Below are 17,912 nucleotides of genomic sequence, written 5' to 3' on the forward strand. Positions count from 1 at the left end.
TCACCTCAGCCTCCCAAAGGCGCGGGATGACAGGCTGAGCCACCGAGCCCGGCTGACATCTTTTTTTTTTTGAGTCAGAGTCTCACTCTGTCGCCCAGGCTTAAGTGCAGTGGCATGCTCACGGCCAACACAGCCTCGACCTACTGAACTCAGGTTATCCTTCCACCTCTGGCTGGAACTGCAGGCATGCGTCACCAAGCCCGGTTAATTTTTTGATTTATTGTAGAGACGAGGTCTCACTAAGTTGCCAGTTGGTCTCGAACCCCTGGGTTCAGACAGTCCTTTTGCCTCCATCTCCCAAAGTGTTGGGATTACAGGCGTGAGCCACTGCACCCGGCCCACAGCATGATATCTTTTTCTTTTCTTTTTATTGAGTCGGAGTCTCACTCTGTCACCCAGACTGGAGTGCAGTGGCATGCTCACGGCTTGCCCAGCATCAACCTGCTGGGCTCGGGCAATCCTTCCACCTCAGCCTTCCCAGTAGCCAAAACGATAGGCACACACTACCCCACCTGGCTAATTTTTTGATTTATTGTAGAGATGAAGTCTCATCAAGTTGCCCACGCTATCCTCTCATCTCAGCCTCCCCAAGTGCTGGGATTACAGACTTGAGCTACTGTGCCCGGCTAACATCTTAATGAGGTTTTCCCCTTGCTGTGCCACATCCTCTGACAGAAGCTATGAGTGTGTCCTGACCACTCTTTGTGATCTGCAATTGCAGATCATGCAAATATGGATTGAGCCTTAATATCAGTCTCCCAATCACTCACCTTGTCCCTTTCAGTGGCAGAGGGTTCCCCCCCCCACCATACCCTGCTCCACTGGACTATATTAAAACTGTAGAGACATGACATCTTCCATGTTAAAATATATGCACAGGATAGGAACCTACTATCTTGTTATACAAAAGGAGGAAACTGAGTCCCAGAGAGGTGAAAAGACTGATGTCACAGGGAGCCAGAGCCAGCATATAGATCTCAGAACTCCTAGCACAGAACCCTTGCCAACAGTGCTTTCAACTGTCACTCCAGTAGGTCCGGTGGCACACTCATGAGACAGCAGCCACCCACAGCAGCTTGCCTGGAAGTAGCATGTCTCCCCTTGAAAATGAAAGGAAAACTGTCGTTTGAAGCTGTAATATCTCTGTTTTGTAACCTATGAAGAACCTTGTAATTATTCACTCCTCAGTAAAATCAAAGCCCCAGAGCTTTTCATGGTGCCTGCTCTGTGGCTTTAGTGCTGCTTGGCACAGGCTGCGTCCTCGTGAATTTAGGAACCAAGTGTGGAAAGCCATGCATGATCCCACATTAATGCCCATGCAGGACCTTTTTGCATAATCAGGCAATCGCCAGGCTGCTGGTTCTGTCAACTTGAGGAGCACAACAAAGCAGCCCTTTGAAAAGCCATCCGAAGCCAGGTGTGGTGGCCTATAATCCCAGCACTTTGGGAGGTTGAGGTGCGACGATTGCCTGAGTCTAGAGGTTTGAGACCAGTTTGGGCAACTTAGCGAGACCTCATCTCTACAATAAATCAAAAAATTAGCCACACGTGGTGGCATGTGCCTGTGGTTTCAGTTCATTGGAAGGCTGAGGCAGAAGGATCACCTGAGCCCTGCAGGTTGAAGCTGTGGTGGCTGTGAGTGTGCCATTGCACTCCAGTCTGGGCAACAGAGTGAGACTTCTATTCAAAAAAAAAAAAAAAAAGAGAGAGAAGCCAAGCGAGAAGCAATCAGAAGGCATTAACTGAATTCCTACTATTGACTCTGTGCGGTGCTGGACAATGAGTGTATAAATGTGACCATGATATGGCCCCAGCTTTTAAGGAGCTGGCAGACTAGTTAAGGATCCAAGTTCTGTAGTCATAATCCATGCGTTTTCATGAACTGGGAGGAGAGACAGAGATGTTAATAGACTTGAAGCAGGAATGGGAAACAACATTTCCACCTGTCTCAGCAGGGAAGGACAGGGCCAGCCTTGGTAGTTAATGCCTATAATCCCAGTGCTTTGGGAGGCTGAAGTGGGAGGATTCTTGAGTCCAAGAGTTCAAGGCTGCAGTGAGCTATGACTGTATCACTGCACTTCATCCTGGGTGACAGAGTGAGACCTTGTCTTAAAAAAAAAAAGAAGCCGGGTGCTGTAACTCACACCTATAATTCCAGCACTTTGGGAGGCAGAGGCAAGAGAATTGCCTAAGCCCAGGGGTTCGAGACTAGCCTGGGCAATGTGATGAGACTTGTCTATACAATAAAGAAATAAGCCAGGCATGGTGGTGCATGCCTGTAGTTCCAGCTGCTTGGAAGACTGAGGCCAAAGGATCGTCTGAGCCCAGCCAGTCAAGGCTGCGGTGGCCATGAGTGTGCCACTGCACTCCAGCCTGGGTGACAAAGTGAAACTCCTACTCAAAAAAAGGAAAAAAGACAGGGAAGGACAGGAAGGGGCAGGCCCCAGAAGGGCTCAGGTGCACAGGGGCAGCAGTACAGAGCCACGTGGCCTACTGGAACATCCCCACTATGGTCAGAGTGACAAGACTGCTTTTAAGGTGTGAAATGTTGAAACTTGAAGAAGCCTTCCAGGGGACCTAGGTCAGGCCCCTAATTTTGCAGGTGTGGAAGTTGCGTGCTAAAAGAGATTCAGCTGGTTAGTCTCTTGATCTAACCTCACAAAATTAAACCAGTATCGCATAACTTGCCAGGGGAACAACACAAAGAAAACTAATGTGTCACTATGGGAGTGCTGTGAGGCTAGGATGGTATCTCTTTCATCTGCATTTACAGCCCCTGGCCCATGCCAGGTCCAAACTCGATGCTCAGCAGTTTGCTTAACCTCCCTGGAACCACATTCCTCCTAGTAACACTTGGCTGTGTTGCTAAGTGAATTAAACATGCTGAAGCACATCAAGTCTGTAGCACAAGGCCTGACATTTAGAAGTGCTCATGCAGCCGGGCTTGGTGGCTCAGCCTGTAACCCCGCGCCTTTCGGAGGCTGAGGTAAGTGGATTGACGGGTTCGAGACCCACCTAGGCAACTTGGCGAGACCTCATCTCTACAATAAATCAAAATGAACCGAGTGTGGTAGTGCGCGCCTATAGTTCCAGCTACTCGGAAGGCTGAGGTGGAAGGATCACCGGAGCCCAGCAGGCCGAGGCTGCAGTGGCTGGGAGCGGCCACTGCACTCCAGTCTGGGGACAGAGTGAGATTCCAACTCAAAAAAAGAAGTGCTCATGCTGAGGAATTTTTTGCTTATCTCTGACATTTATTATAAGTAGATTCTAGGGCCCAGCCCCTTCCAGTTGATTTTAATTTTCTTTTTTAAACAGATATCTCTGGCAGTGCAGGGACCACTTGAAGAGACTGCCATGAACGGGGGAGACCTTCTGTCACTGGCTGTGTTGAGCCATTCAATACTGTTCTACTTCATTTGATTTCCTTTTTAAATTTTAAAAAATAAAGTATACTGCATATCCTTTTAGAAAAATAATTCAGAGAGCACAGAAGCTTATCAAGTAGAAGGAAACTCTCTGATCCCACGCCTTCTTTGCTTACTCCACATTTCCACTCCCCAGAAGTAATCATTGTTCATGATGGGTTTGAGTTTTTCCACTAGAAGTTGTCAATACTCATACAAGCATATCCATTGGTATGAAGGGGGAATCCAAAAAACTCAGAATTATTTTTTGGAGGGCAAGTCCCTTGTAATACAGGCTTCCCCCACTAGGTAAGTTTTCTAGGAACCCATCGGCATCTGTGTACCAGCTAGCATTGTTGTGAGAGGCTGCGTTCTGGTTCACTGAGATTTTTTTGGAGATTCTTTCAACACGTTTGCCCATTTCACGATGGGGGATTTACACAAACACACTGCTCACACAGCACTGAGTGTTCACCACTCACCCTCCCTAGTCACCAGATCTCACCCTGAGTGACTTTTTTTTGGTTTCCCTGATGAAAAAAGTCCTCAACTTTTTGCTGATGTGATGAAACAAAAAATGGCAGAAGCACTAAAAGGCATCAGAATCGATGAGTTGAAAAAATTGTTTTGAGCAGTGGAAAAAGCATCTCGATAGGTGTATTGCATCAGAGTACGCTGAAGGTGACTGAGGTTTAAACATGTAAGAATACACAGCTTTTTATAAATAACCCTTCTGTTATCTCTTTCCTCCTAATGCTCCCTTTGTAAAAACACAAATAGGATCATAAGACAGAACAGAGGTTGGCAAATGTCTTCTGTAAAAGATCAGATAGAACCTCCATTATAGATGGAAGGCAGCCACAGACAATTTATAAATGAATGAATGTGGCTGTGTTCCAGATAAATTTAATTTACATAACAGGCAGCAGCCTGGATTTGGCCCAGAAGCCAGTTTGTCACTACAGAGTACAACTTGCTCTTCTCCCTTATGTATTTTGAATATCTTTCCCATATCAGCCTATGCAGTGACCTTAATCTAACTGCTGCATGGTATGGATGACAGATTCTGCCATTATTGTGGGGCATTTAGACACTTTTCCAGATTTTGCTATTATAAACAACACTGCTGTATACTGTGGTGAAGAATGAATTCTTAGAGTAGAATTACTAAGTCAAAGGGTAAGTATGAATTTAAATTTCGGATAAGTATTGCCAAATTGCTCTCAGGTTTTTCTTAAAATTCAGATTGCCACATGACCTTGTGATTCTCATTGCTTAATATTATTTCTGGTGAATATTTTCTGTTCACTTAAAGTTTTGTAATAATTAGAGAAAGATCTCAAAGACTAGTAGAGGCAGCAATGAACTATGTGGTGATTCAAAATTTTTTTTTCTCCACACACCTGTAGTTCTGGCTACTTGGAAGGCTGAAAAAAAATTTTTTTAAAGCAGTATTTATTGAGAGGACAGAAAAGCTCCCACAGTAGGAGGGGACCTGAGGGGGTTGCCCTGTCGATTCAAATTTATGACTCTTAAATACTTTCCACCACAAAGCAATTTGCACAGCATTGTTGTCAATATTAAAGCAAATCTCCTGTTGCCTGAAGTCTCCCAGAAAGCAGTAGGAGCAGTTTTTTCTAAATTTAAAGAACATGATATGCAAAAATGCAAGTTAGGCCCTTGTAGAGCAAATATGCTTATCAGACTGAACATAACTGGGGTCAGAGCTGCAAAACATACAGGCCTGGGCTCAGTGGTGCAGGATCTGGTTCTCATTCAGACTCTTCACACAATTGGGCCAATGCATTAACTGGAAAAAATGCACTGATCACATTCGGTGTTGTTGAGATCACAACTATAAGTAAATAGCCTTCATTGCACATCCACTATGACACTGGCAGTGGGCAAAGTCCTTCAAGAACATTCCCCCCAACCCTCTGATGATATTATTATTGCAGATGGGAAGACTAAAGCTCAGACAGCTGAAGTACCCATGAATAATGATTGTGACCCGGCACAGTGGCTCATATCTGCAAGCTGAGAGGATTGCTTGAGTCCAGGAGTTTGAGACCAGCCTGGGTAACACTGGAGACCTCATCTCTACCAAAAAAAAAAAAAATCAAGACATTAGCCAGGTGTTGTGTGCACACCTGTAATCCAAGCTACTCAGGAGGTTGAGGTAGAAGAACTGCCAGATAAAATAAATGTCTGTTGTTTAACACACCCAGTTTGTGACTTAATGGCAGCACTAGCAAACTAAAACATGTGTATTATACATTTCCTTGCTTTAACAGAGTGACCATTTTTGCAGAGGGGCTCACACAGAATTATTGCTAATATTTCCTCCTGCACGATTCCATCTCCTTTCCCATCTATAAATGTGGTTAAGTGACTCCCATCTAGTGAGCCCAATACATGTGAAGTCTCCCATATTATACCAGAAAATTTATTTCTTACCCAACAGAAATAAATCACTTTAGGAACCACATATTACAATAACTGAGGCATCAATTTTAAAATAGAATTACTTATAAAAGGAGTAAGAGAAATATTAACATCTGAATGTTGGTGACAAGATGATTAGTGACTGAGCTAAGATTATAGAGCCAGTAAGAAGATGGGCCAGGATTCAAACTCAGGTCTACCCAGCTCCAAATGCCATGAACTTAACCACAAAGCTGTTCTGGTTGATAACTCAGAATATGATGCAAATAACTTAAGGGTTTAATTAGTTGACTGAAGAAACTTAACTATATTACTTCAAAGGGCAAGGTTGTGCTTTCTGCTAATATGGTATAAATGTAAAATCTTTTGCTTTAAAGTGAGATGCCAGGACTTAGGTGATAGAGCACAGTATCAAGAGTACTCTAAGCACAAGGGATTTCATTCTCAGGCTCCTAAAAACAAGCAGTTAGTTTTTGTCTAATAATTATAAAATGAAGTTATAAGACCATCCATAGAAAACCAATACTAAAATGTACCTACACCTACTTGGTAATGTTGGCTTCAGGTTTAAATACAAATAGCATAAGCCAAGTTTCAGCAAAATAATTTTATTTCCTAACACAAGGTAAACATATACATCCAATATGTGCCCGTCTTGCACATCTATTCACAAGTGACTTCCACATCACAACTGCTTTGATATTTAAGCCCATACTAAAAATTATCTTGGTTGAGATATGAAAAATGCTTTAAACAGATATCATTCTGAATATATTGGATTGGTCATAGCAGAATTTGCTTTAGTTAGATGAGTTCTAGAAATGGAAAGCTTTGAAAAGCTACTACTTTAACATCTAATTCTTCCAGATGAATAGAATGCAGCAATATTAGTTTATATTCTGAAGAAATCTCAGTTTTTCTGGTGATGAAACCACTTATCCACTGTATTCAAAGAAAAGAAAAACAAATTAGAATCCCTGTTAAGAATCAAAATTATACCCAACGTATAACAAAGAATAATATACTTGCTTTAATGAATCCTACTATGAATTACCTTCAATCAAAGTTTCACTATAGAAAAGCAGTTGTTTCTTTTGGGCTTCCTTACTCTCGGTGCTAACTGTATACTGTGATTTTCAAGCTTATTTTTCAAGAGACAGGCTCTTTTCTTACCATATAAACCTTGAGAATTTTAACATATAAGGAGGAAAAAACTATCCTCTGGGTGAAGCAGTCTGTAGTCAGATGGGGATGTGGAGCCCAGCTGACTCGGCCTCCCTCCCGCAGTGTTGATGAGGCATCTACATGGAACTCAGAGGAGCACAGTGTGCCAGTTTGCAAACCGCCATGACAGCGTGGCACTAAAGGCATTATCTTTCTTCCCACATACACTACAGAACTCTAAAAATGATTATCTTCTCCCTTCCTTTTCTTTATATGCATGTGGTTATGTTGAAAAATATATATAACATGAAATGTGAAGGATATTGACATTAAGTGAAATAAGCCAGGCACAGAAAGACAAATACCACACAATCTCACTTGTATGTGATAACTGAAAAAGCTGAACTCACAGAAGTAGAGAGTTGAATGATGATTGCTAGAGGCTGGGGGATGGAGAAAGAATTGATGTTGACCAAAGGGTACCAAGTTTTAGTCAGATGGGAGGAATAAGCTTTAGTGATCTATTGCACAGAATGGTGACTATAATAAATAATAATGCACTATATATTTCAAAATTGCTTAAAGACTAGACTTTAAATGTTTTCCCCACAGACACAAAAATGATTAAGTATGTGAGGTGATAGAATTGTTAATTAGCCTGATTTATTCATCACATTGTATCCTATAAATACATACAATTATTATTTGTCAACTAAAAATAAAATTAATATAATTTTCTATACCTATCATAATTTTTAATGTAATTTTACTGAAATGTAAATCTTACCATCTGTTGGTACTGTGCAGGAAGAGTCACATGGTGGTGGTAACTAAAATAAAATATTAAAATGTATTAGTCTAATCCTATTTTTTTAAAAATATACTGACAAAAATTTGAAAGACTCTGAACAGATGACTACCCCAATTTTTAGGCTCTAAAAATAATGTATAGTATATAGAAGCAATACAAGGTTTGTTCTACTGCTAAGAGATGCTAACAAATTCAAGCCTCTTGACTTTTTATGACACACAGGAGAATAATTAATAAAAGCAAATGTTTTTGAAATAAATCATAAAAACTGATATGCATATGTAATGATTTTACACACACACACACACACACACACACACACACACACACACATATAATATGGGCAATGTGTTCTCACCAAAAAGCCACTAGCTTTTCCTTTTCCATTTTTCTTATTCATCCTAACTCTGTCAGGATTCATACATAAAGATAAATCTAAATGTACTGCCTTCATCATTAAATTGTCCTTTTTTTCCTTGTTCTGCCTCATTTACAAGAACGTTAAAAAGTCAGACCTTTTTGTTTTCCTTATTTAATATTGTAAATGATAATGTAAGATGATCTTGTTCTGTCTTTTGGTTAACCCAAACCAAGTAATTAAAAATAGTACAAAAACAAAGTTATTGCTTTGATGGATGGTTTACTACTTCACATGAAAGTCTTCTCTAGTATTATAAATCATTTCTGCAACGATACCTAAAATTTGATAACTTCCTCAGTCCTTGCTATAACCAAGTCAAGTAAATTCCCACAGTTCTTTTGTGAAAAATGGCTTATGATGGGTCATAGGCATGTGGGTTACTCACAATACTCTGGAATCATCTTGATTTTTACAAATTATGCTGCCATGCTATCTGTCTAACGTACAATTGATTAGAACCACTTCCTCAGCTTCTCATACAAATGTCTACTTGTATGTGTTTATGGTTCCCAATTTCAAGACTTCTCACAGTAATATGCACACAGAAAGTACTCAAATATTTGTTGAAACAGGTACTTCCCCTCCCCATTTAGCCCCATATATTTTAAGCACCAGGTTTTATCTTTTTAAGGAAACTTTTACATACAGCTTCCACAATGGCTTTGGCAGCATCAGGATCACACTTGAAGGGGCTTTCCGATACTGTTGTATTCATGCTATTAAATAAAGCAAAAGTAATTATAGGAAAAAAAAACCCAAAAAATTATCTCCTAAGAGTTATAAGTTGAAGACGGTAGACCCCATGACATTCAAGTTTGGTTTAGCTGAAATCTTTCTCACCGATACTAAACATTCCAATTATCTATTCTGGCAAGGCACAACTATTTTTGTGGTCAATTTTATTCAAATATCTTAAGTTCAGATTTAAGAATCACAGACAGAATGCTTTGTAATTCTCACTGAAATAGCTGAGAAATGCAGACAATGAGAAACATATCTTTTCTAACTGGAAAATATGAAATCGAATAAGTCCTATTATGGTAACTCCTAATACAGACACTTCTGGCAGGAGTCCTAGTTCAACATTTCTGAAAAATAATATAGTAAAATATATGCAAAACCTTTAACAAGTTCATAGGCTTTGATAGAGAAATTCTGCATTTAATAATACAGTCTGAGATTGAGATGCCTATCAAAAGTGGACTGGATAAAGAAAATGTGGCATATATATACAAGATGGAATACTCTGCAGTCATAAAGAAGAACAAAATCATGTTCTCTGCAGCAACATGGATGCAGCTGAAGACCATTATTCTAAGTGAACTATCACAGAAACAAAAAATTGACTACCACATGTTCTCATAAGTGGGCACTAAATATTGGGCACATGAACATGAGAGCAGTAACAAAAGATGCTGGACACTGGTCAAGGAGAGGGGAAGAGGATACAAGGAGTACACAACCACCCATTGGGTACCATATCCACTACTGGCAGGGAGAGGGTTCACTAGAAGCCCAACCCTCACCTTCAAGCAATATGTTGCAAATCCTTACATGCACCTCATGACTCAAAATAAAAGATAAAAAATTTAAAAACCCTAGTCTGAGATTGAGACAATGATTTACAAAGATGCTTATCATATACTATTTCACTGTTGATAACAGTAAAAAATTGGAAGTGACCAAAATGTCCCAAAATAAGGAATAATTTAAAATAGTTTATCCAGGTCAGGCACAGTAGCTCATGCCTGTAATCCTAGCACTTTGGGAGGCTGAGGCGGGAGGATCACTTGAGGCCAGGAGTTTGAGACTAGCCTAAGCAACACAGGGAGGTTTTGTCTCTACAAAAAATAAAGAAAAATTAGCCAAACAGGGTGGCTTGTGCCTGGAGTACCAGCTGAGGCAGGAGGATCTCTTAAGCCCAGGAGTTCAAGGTTAAAGTGAGTTATGATCACTCCATGGCACTCCAGCCTGGCCGACAGAGGCAGACCTTACCTCAAAAAATATGGGTTTTTTTTTTTTGAAAAAAGTTTATCCACAAAATGGAATACTATACAAAGATGTAATTTTTCTTCTTTTTTTGAGGCAGAATCTCATTCTGTCACGAAGGTTGGAGTGTAGTAGCATATTCACATCTTACCATAGCCTCAACTGCCTGGATTCAGGCAATCCTTCCGCCTCAGCCTCCTGAGAAGCTGGAATTACAGGGGTGTGCCACCACATCCAGCTAATGTTTTGGTTTTTTGTAGAGATGAGGTCTTGCTATGCTGCCCAGGCTGGTCTCTAACTCCTGGGCTCAAGCAATACTCCGCCTCGGCCTCCCAAAGTGCTAGCCACTGTACCCAGTCTAGAGATGGAATGTTATAGTAAAAATATATTTGTAATGATGTGGAAAAATGCTCATAATAGTGTTAAATTTAAATATCATAAAACAAGTTGTGTACATAATATAATCTTAATTACTTAAGAAAGTATTGGCCGGGCTCAGTGGCTCAGCCTGTAATCCCAGCACTTTGGGAGGCCGAGGTGAGTGGATTGCCTGAGCCCACGGGTTCGAGACCCGCCTGCGTAACTTGACAAGACCTCATCTCTACAATAAATCAAGAAATCAGCCGGACGTGGTAGCACGCACCTGTAGTTCCAGCTACTTGGAAGGCTGAGGCGGAAGGATCGCCGGAGCCCAGCAAGTCGAGGCTGCAGTGGCCGGGAGCGGCCATTGCACTCCAGTCTGGGTGACAGAGTGAGACTCCAACTCAAAAAAAAAAAGAAAGTATTACAGGGCTGGGCGTGGTGGCTCACGCCTATGATCCCAGCACTTTGGAAGGTCAAGATGAGAGGACTGCCTGAGCTCAGGGGTTCGAGACCAGCCTGAGCAACTTGGCGAAACCTCATTTCTACAATAAATCAAAAAAATTAGCCAGGTGTGGTAGTACACACCTGTCGTTCCAGCTACTTGGAAGGCTGAGGCAGAAGGATCGCCTGAGCCCAGCAGGTCGAGGCTGTGGTGGCCGTGAGTGTGCCACTGCACTCCAGCCTAGGCGACAGAGTGAGACTCCAACTCCAAAAAAAAAAGAAAGAATTATATACTCACACAAAGGACTGCAAAAAAATCCTCCAAATATTAATAAGGATATCTGAAAAATTATGATTATGAGTGATCTCTTAAAAAGGTTTTTTGTAGCCAGGCTCGGAGGCTTAGCCTGTAATCCCATGCCTTGGGAGGCTGAGGTGAGTGGATTGCCGGAGCCTGCGGGTTCGAGACCCGCCTGGGCAACTTGGCAAGACCTCATCTTTACAATAAATAAAAAAAAAAAAAAATTAGCCGGGTGTGGTAGCACGTGCCTGTAGTTCCAGCTACTTGGAAAGCTGAGGCAGAAGGATCGCGGGAACCCAGCAGGTCGAAGCTGCGGTGGCCGGGAGCGGCCACTGCACTCCAGTCTCGGCAACAGAGTGAGACTCCAACTTAAAAAAAAAAAATCTTTAAAAAAAATGTTTTTTGTAACCGGGCTTGGTGGCTCAGCCTGTAATCCCGCGCCTTTGGGAGGCTGAGGTGAGTGTACTGCCTGAGCCTGCGGGTTAGAGACCCGCCTGGGCAACTTGGCGAGACCTCATCTCTACAATAAAAAAAAAAAAAAAAAAATGAGCTGGCATGGTAGCGCACGCCTGTCGTTCCAGCTACTTGGAAGGCTGAGGTGGAAGGATCGCCAGAGCCCAGCAAGTCGAGGCTGCGGTGGCCGGGAGCGGCCACTGCACTCCACTCTGGGCGACAGTGAGACTCCAACTCAAAAAAAAAAAAAAAAAAAGTTTTTTGTTTATCCATAGTTAAAATTCTCCTACATTTTATTTTAGTAGTAATAAAATATGTACAAAATCATAAAAATAGTCTATTAAAGAAGGAAATCTCTCCAGTTACCTGTCACTTAACATTCATTATCATTTTCATAAAAATAGTAAAATACAAAAGAATAAGAAGTTAAACTTAAAAGCTTAAAAGCTAAGTATTATAATTGTAGATTTTCACACAAATGTGTAGCTCTTCTCAATTCTTCTTCTGTTTATAAAGGACAATTTTTTTTATGGGAAAACATCCTGACACGGAAGATTCCTGGGAGAATTACTTTTGCACATTAGAATTTTGTCATTCTCAGGAAAAAACCTTACTACCTAGATAACTTTTGACATTTAAATAAATGAAAATTCAAAAAGAATAGAAAGTCACAAAATAAAAGCCTCTCTTCCCTTTCCAAATTATTGTTTCCAAAAGCAACTGTTACTTGTAGTTCTTGTGATTCCCTCCAGGAGAAAACATTAAAAATATAGATAAATATCTGCATATGTATTTAATTTACATAAATGGAATCACACTAAATCTATTATGGACTTTGTTTTTCTCAACTAATATATTTTGAACATCATTCTTTATCAACATATATAGAGTTTATTAATGTGCCACATACTGTTTTATTATAAGGATATTATATGTTTATTATATGAACCATACATTTTAGTTTTTCCTAGCTTTCTGCTATTATATATGATAATGTAATGACACAGATATCTTGGTCAACTTTTTGAAATATGTCTACAAGATATATTCACAGCAGTAGAGCTACAAAGAAAAATACATCACTTAAAATTTTTGGACTGGATTTGGCAAATTGCCCTTCCCAAAGGCTATAACCATTTATACTGTCACCATCTATGTATGTTCTTGGCATCCTTGGCTATCATCTATATATTTTTTAATTTTAAAATCTAATAGAGGATAACATTATCTTGCTGAACTGCATTTTTTCCACCGTCAAACAACATGGGTTTGAGTAAATTGCATTTTTAATTATGAGTAAGACTATACATCTTATATGTAAACTGCCTTTTCCTATCTTGTTCCCATCATATACCGAGTTGTTAGTCTTTTTCTCATCAATTTGAATAAGCTATTTATAAATTAAGGAATTTAGTGTTTGCTATGTGTTATTTTTAAAAAAAGAAACTGAGAAAAACAATCTTCTGATACATAAAAAATAATACCATTAGGTAAAATTTCTTTCACTGATTTTGAGTTTTGTATTCTTGTTTGGAAAGGCCTTCCCTAATACATGCTAATAAATACATTCACCTATGGTTTTTCCAGAATTTTTAAATTTCTAATTTTAATTTTAATTTTTTTTGAGTCAAAGTCTCACTGTCACCCAGGCTGGAGTCTAGTGGCATACTCACGGCTATCGTAGCCTCAAACAGTGGGGCTCAGGCGACTTCTGCCTCGGCCTTCAAGTAGCTGTAACTACAGGCACATGTCACTATGTCCAGCTAATTTTTTTATTTATTGTAGAGACGAGGTCTCATCAGGTTGCCCAGGCTGATCTCAAACCCCTGAGGTCAGGCAATCTTCTTACCTCTGCCTCCCAAAGTGCTGGGATTACAGCCACCACACCCGGCTTAGAATTTTTTTAGATTAAAATTTTATATTTCACTGGAATTAAATATTGATGTAACATAAAGGCTGCAAACTCAAATGCTGGCTAAGAGCACCCAATTAACATAAGGGTGTAACAGAGGATGGACGTAAGAAAACCAGTGCTGGGCTACTTTCTACAGAGCACACATGGAACACCTGCCTGGTTACAGCATCTTTTAAAAATAATTAACTATTAGAAGTAGCAAACTCTGTATGAGTGCTAGATACTGGTTTAGCTGCCAAGCATCTTACATATTTACATCAGAGAATACCAACCCCTGGCACTCAGCCCTATTTTATCTATTATATTCTGAGCACCCTGCTCTAGGAGCCTTTTCCAGTGACCCTCACACAGATCTGATCTTGTTGTCCTCTTTCTAGTTTTAGTTTGTACTTGTTCAGATATATGTCAGTTGTTCATATATTTACCATCCCATTCACTTGACCACTGACTGACAAAACCAGCAGTAGTCGCCCCTTACCTAAAGGGGATACGTTCCAAGCAGATCCCTGAAACTTCTGATAGAACCAAACCCTATCTATACTATGTTTTTTCTATCTGATAACCAAGATGGTTCCTAAGTGACTAATGGGTGGGTAGCTTATACAGTGTGGATATGCTGGACAAAGACAGGGTTCACGCCTCAAGCAAGACAAATCAGAAGGTCATGAGCTTTCATCACACTATTCAGAATGGTGAACAATTCAAAATATGAATTGTTTATTTCTGGAATTTTACGTTAAATATTTTTGTACCAAAGTTGATCTCAGGTAACTGAAATCGTGGGTAAGGGAGGACTATTTATTATATTTCTTTTCTAAGTGAATGTAACAGTACAGTGTCTTATGGTTATTAGAAAGCTGGTCTGCTTTGTGTGTTAAGCATGCAGAATAAGAGTTAACACTTGGGACCCAAATTTCTCACTATAAAAAAAACCAACCCAAAACAGATTAAAGACATAAATAAAGACCTGAAACTATTAAAAAAAAAAAAAAGAGTTAACACTTACCAACTGATGCCTTTTCCATCTGTTTTCTTAGTCACTAATGCTTTCCAGTAGTCATGAGTACTTTTAATAATATCAACTGCAAAGTCCTATAATTTGAAGAGATTTGCATTATAATGATAAAAAAGGTGTTTTTTTCCTATTAACACATCCCGAAAGCCTGATACTTTGTCTCTTTTGTATCATTTCCTTGTATTAAAAATGGAGGAGAATATTTAAGCGAGTAAACAAACACCAAAGCTGTGTTATGCCTGTAGATTTTTGTTTCATAAATCTTTATATAGTAACAATATGGTACAATTATAAGCCTCAATACAAATGGGCCTAAAGCAACAGTTGTGAATGGCACATTACCTTATCTTTAAATTCTGCATTGAAAGCAAACTCATTTTCTGGTTTTCCATCAGGAACTTTGTACCTTCTAAACCAGTCCACAGTAGCTTCTAGATAGCCAGGTTTCAGCCGTTTGACATCACTGATGTCTAAAAAGAGAATAGAGAATAAGCAGGTTTCAAGATGCATAAGTAATTACACACTCAACGAAAACATCAAATACTTTTTGTCAGGAAATCATCTAGTGTCTTAAAATAGCTCTGACATTAAGTACATGGAGAACAATCAGTATGATAGTAACTTCTGTTAGGTAAGAGGAAATGACTAGGGGCTAAGTAATCAAAGAACCAGTCTGGAAAGTGTGAATAACTTCAATAAGAAGGGTAGACATACTGAAAAAGACAGACTGAGGTTATATTTCAGAGGATCACACCCCATTACATACGAAAAGGCAAAAATAATGGATTCAACTGGTATCCAATGATGGCTTACATATTAAATGTGACTAGACTTTGCTGGAGGGCTAGCAGAGACATTCTACATCACAGTGTTTTCAAACCAGCAAACTCATGGAAGACAGAGAAGTGTGCTGCTTAAAAAACCTTAAGAGGTTGTGGGGCATGGTGGTTCACACCTGTAATCCCAACACTTTGGGAGGTGGAGGCGAGAGGATAACCTGAGCCCATAGGTTCGAGACCAGTCTGGGCAACTTGGCGAGACCCTGTCTCTACAATAAATCAAAAAATTAGCTGAGCGTGGTGGCAAACACCTATAGTTCCAGCTACTTGGAAGAATGAGGCGGAAGGATCATCTGAGCCCAGCAGGTCGAGGCAACGGTGGCTGTGAGCGTGCCACTGCACTCCAGCCTGGCAGCCTAGGCAACAGAATGAGATTCCTACTCAAAAAACAAAACAAACAAGCAAAAAAAAAACCTTAAAAGGTTTCTGTACAGCCATTACCAATGGCCAGCATCAATGTCATGAAACTAAATTTTAATTGACCAAACTCTTGCTCAATGTAAGCAAATAGAGATCCAGATGCTAAAAAAAATCAATCAGAAGAAGTATTACAGAAAAGAGGAATACGTTCAACAACACAAGCTTATTTATATTCCTATAACATTGTTTCAGTTCAATTTATGATCATAATTAAGAAATACCATTCATTCTATTATAGTATCACTAAAAGTATGCAAAGTTTACAGATGCACCGGGAAATGTTTAAACACCAGTACATTTCAAAGAACTTATAATTATCATTAAACGTGTCACATGCTATAGAAAGAATTTGAATATCCAGAAATCTGAAATGCAAATGGTGTTTTCCAATAACAATAACCAATCCTCCAATTCTTCAGATACCAATTGGGTGTCCAATAATCAAATTAAATTCTGACATTATCTACCTGGAGTTAGCATCAGATCCCAAAAGTGAGGGGCTCAACTTTGGGTAGTTTTGTCCAAGAGTAAGTCAACAAAGGTTATCTGAAAAATCTAAGTGGCAAGAACTAATAGAGTCTGTGAAAAATGGCTCAAGTTTCCATCTGTGTCCAGTCTGGGATACCTACAATGCAGGGATAATCATGTCTGCTGTACTCACCTCTGAGGAAGATGGGCTAGCTACGGGAATACTTTGGAAAGTTAAAAGTCCCTTACAAATATAAGATATCAAAATAACTCCTGTCATAGTCTACTAAAATTTAAGCTTCATGACAGCAAGGCTTTTGTTTTGTTTTTTTCTCTGCCGCAGCCTCAGCGTCTAGACTAATCCTTCACATATAGAAGAAGAGTCTCGACAAATATTCTTTGAATAATTAAATGAATTCATAAAAAAAAAAAGTTAGGAGCTCAGTCTCACAAAACAGCCCCGCTTCAGATACTTCCAGTACTTTAGACTGATCAGCTGTAAATTGAAGGTTCCCATGATCCTCTCCACAGATTCCACAATGTATTAGAACGACTCACAAAACTCAGGAAAACACTCAAGTTGACCACTTTCCCATAAAGGATGCAACTCAGGGATAGCAAATAAAGAGAAGCATAGCAGGCAAGCTATGGCACAGACAGACACTGCCTTAGGCTAACATTTAAGGATAGCTGCATACTACTTGCACCAAGGCACCGGCCACGCAGAAAAAGTTTTCAGGATTCTAATAACCTCTACTGCAGGGAAATGGCACTCTAGCAAACTAGTGCTAACAGTGATGGGCTTAGTTAGCTTCAATAATCGTGGTCAGAGCATATCATTTAGAGTGTGTTCTCTTGTGTAAGTAGCACATGTGAAAGTGTATGCACTGACCAACAGAACAGAGCTGTATCACTAGGTAGTTAACAGATGGTATAAATATACTCTTACTGTTCAAAGTTTAAAAAATACAGAAGTATCTGAAACAAAAAGTTAAATCTCTCTTCACCCTTCTCACTGAACTGTTAAAGGACAGGTGTTCTTCCTGTCCTTTTTCAGTGAATTTACACATAAATGCAAATCTACTTCACCTCACTTTGAGGGAACATGCTGTCAAGATGACTCTCTTCACTGTTGGTGTTGGCCTCAATCCTGGGCTGAGGCTTTGTCAGGTTTTCTCTGCTGTGAAGTCCTTCTCCCCTCCACCCCTCCAATACTGAACTCTTTGGAAGGAAGTCACTGTACCCAGCCTACAATTAAGAAGCAGGGAGTTCTGCTCCACTTCCTTGAAAATGAATACCTACATAAGTTATTAGGAATTCTTCTGCTTACAGAGTCACTTGCTATCCCCATTTGCTTATTTATTCAATCATTCATCTATGTCAGTATGAACTCATGGATATTTATTTTATACTCGGATTATGATCCAATACTGCTTTTCTTTTGATGCTCAAATTGTTCCAGT

The 17,912-nt window shown here is 39.8% G+C and overlaps 1 protein-coding gene across 1 annotated transcript in view; it reads right to left on the minus strand.

Annotated features, from left to right (window-relative positions):
* Positions 1–6,441: 6,441 nt before the first annotated feature.
* Positions 6,442–17,912, minus strand: part of PPA1 (pyrophosphatase (inorganic) 1) — a 29,978-nt gene continuing 18,507 nt past the window's right edge. The window contains exons 6-10 of the mRNA XM_021712230.1: positions 15,065–15,192; positions 14,714–14,799; positions 8,892–8,961; positions 7,801–7,843; positions 6,442–6,791 (exon numbers count right to left, since the gene is read on the minus strand). Coding sequence (XP_021567905.1) covers positions 6,760–6,791; positions 7,801–7,843; positions 8,892–8,961; positions 14,714–14,799; positions 15,065–15,192 — 359 coding nt within the window. The 3' untranslated portion in view covers positions 6,442–6,759. The remainder of the gene's footprint in view (positions 6,792–7,800; positions 7,844–8,891; positions 8,962–14,713; positions 14,800–15,064; positions 15,193–17,912) is intronic.

The sequence above is a fragment of the Carlito syrichta genome, unplaced genomic scaffold (assembly GCF_000164805.1).
Source record: "Carlito syrichta isolate Samal-C Ts95f unplaced genomic scaffold, Tarsius_syrichta-2.0.1 Scaffold303141, whole genome shotgun sequence".
Taxonomy (NCBI): domain Eukaryota; kingdom Metazoa; phylum Chordata; class Mammalia; order Primates; family Tarsiidae; genus Carlito; species Carlito syrichta.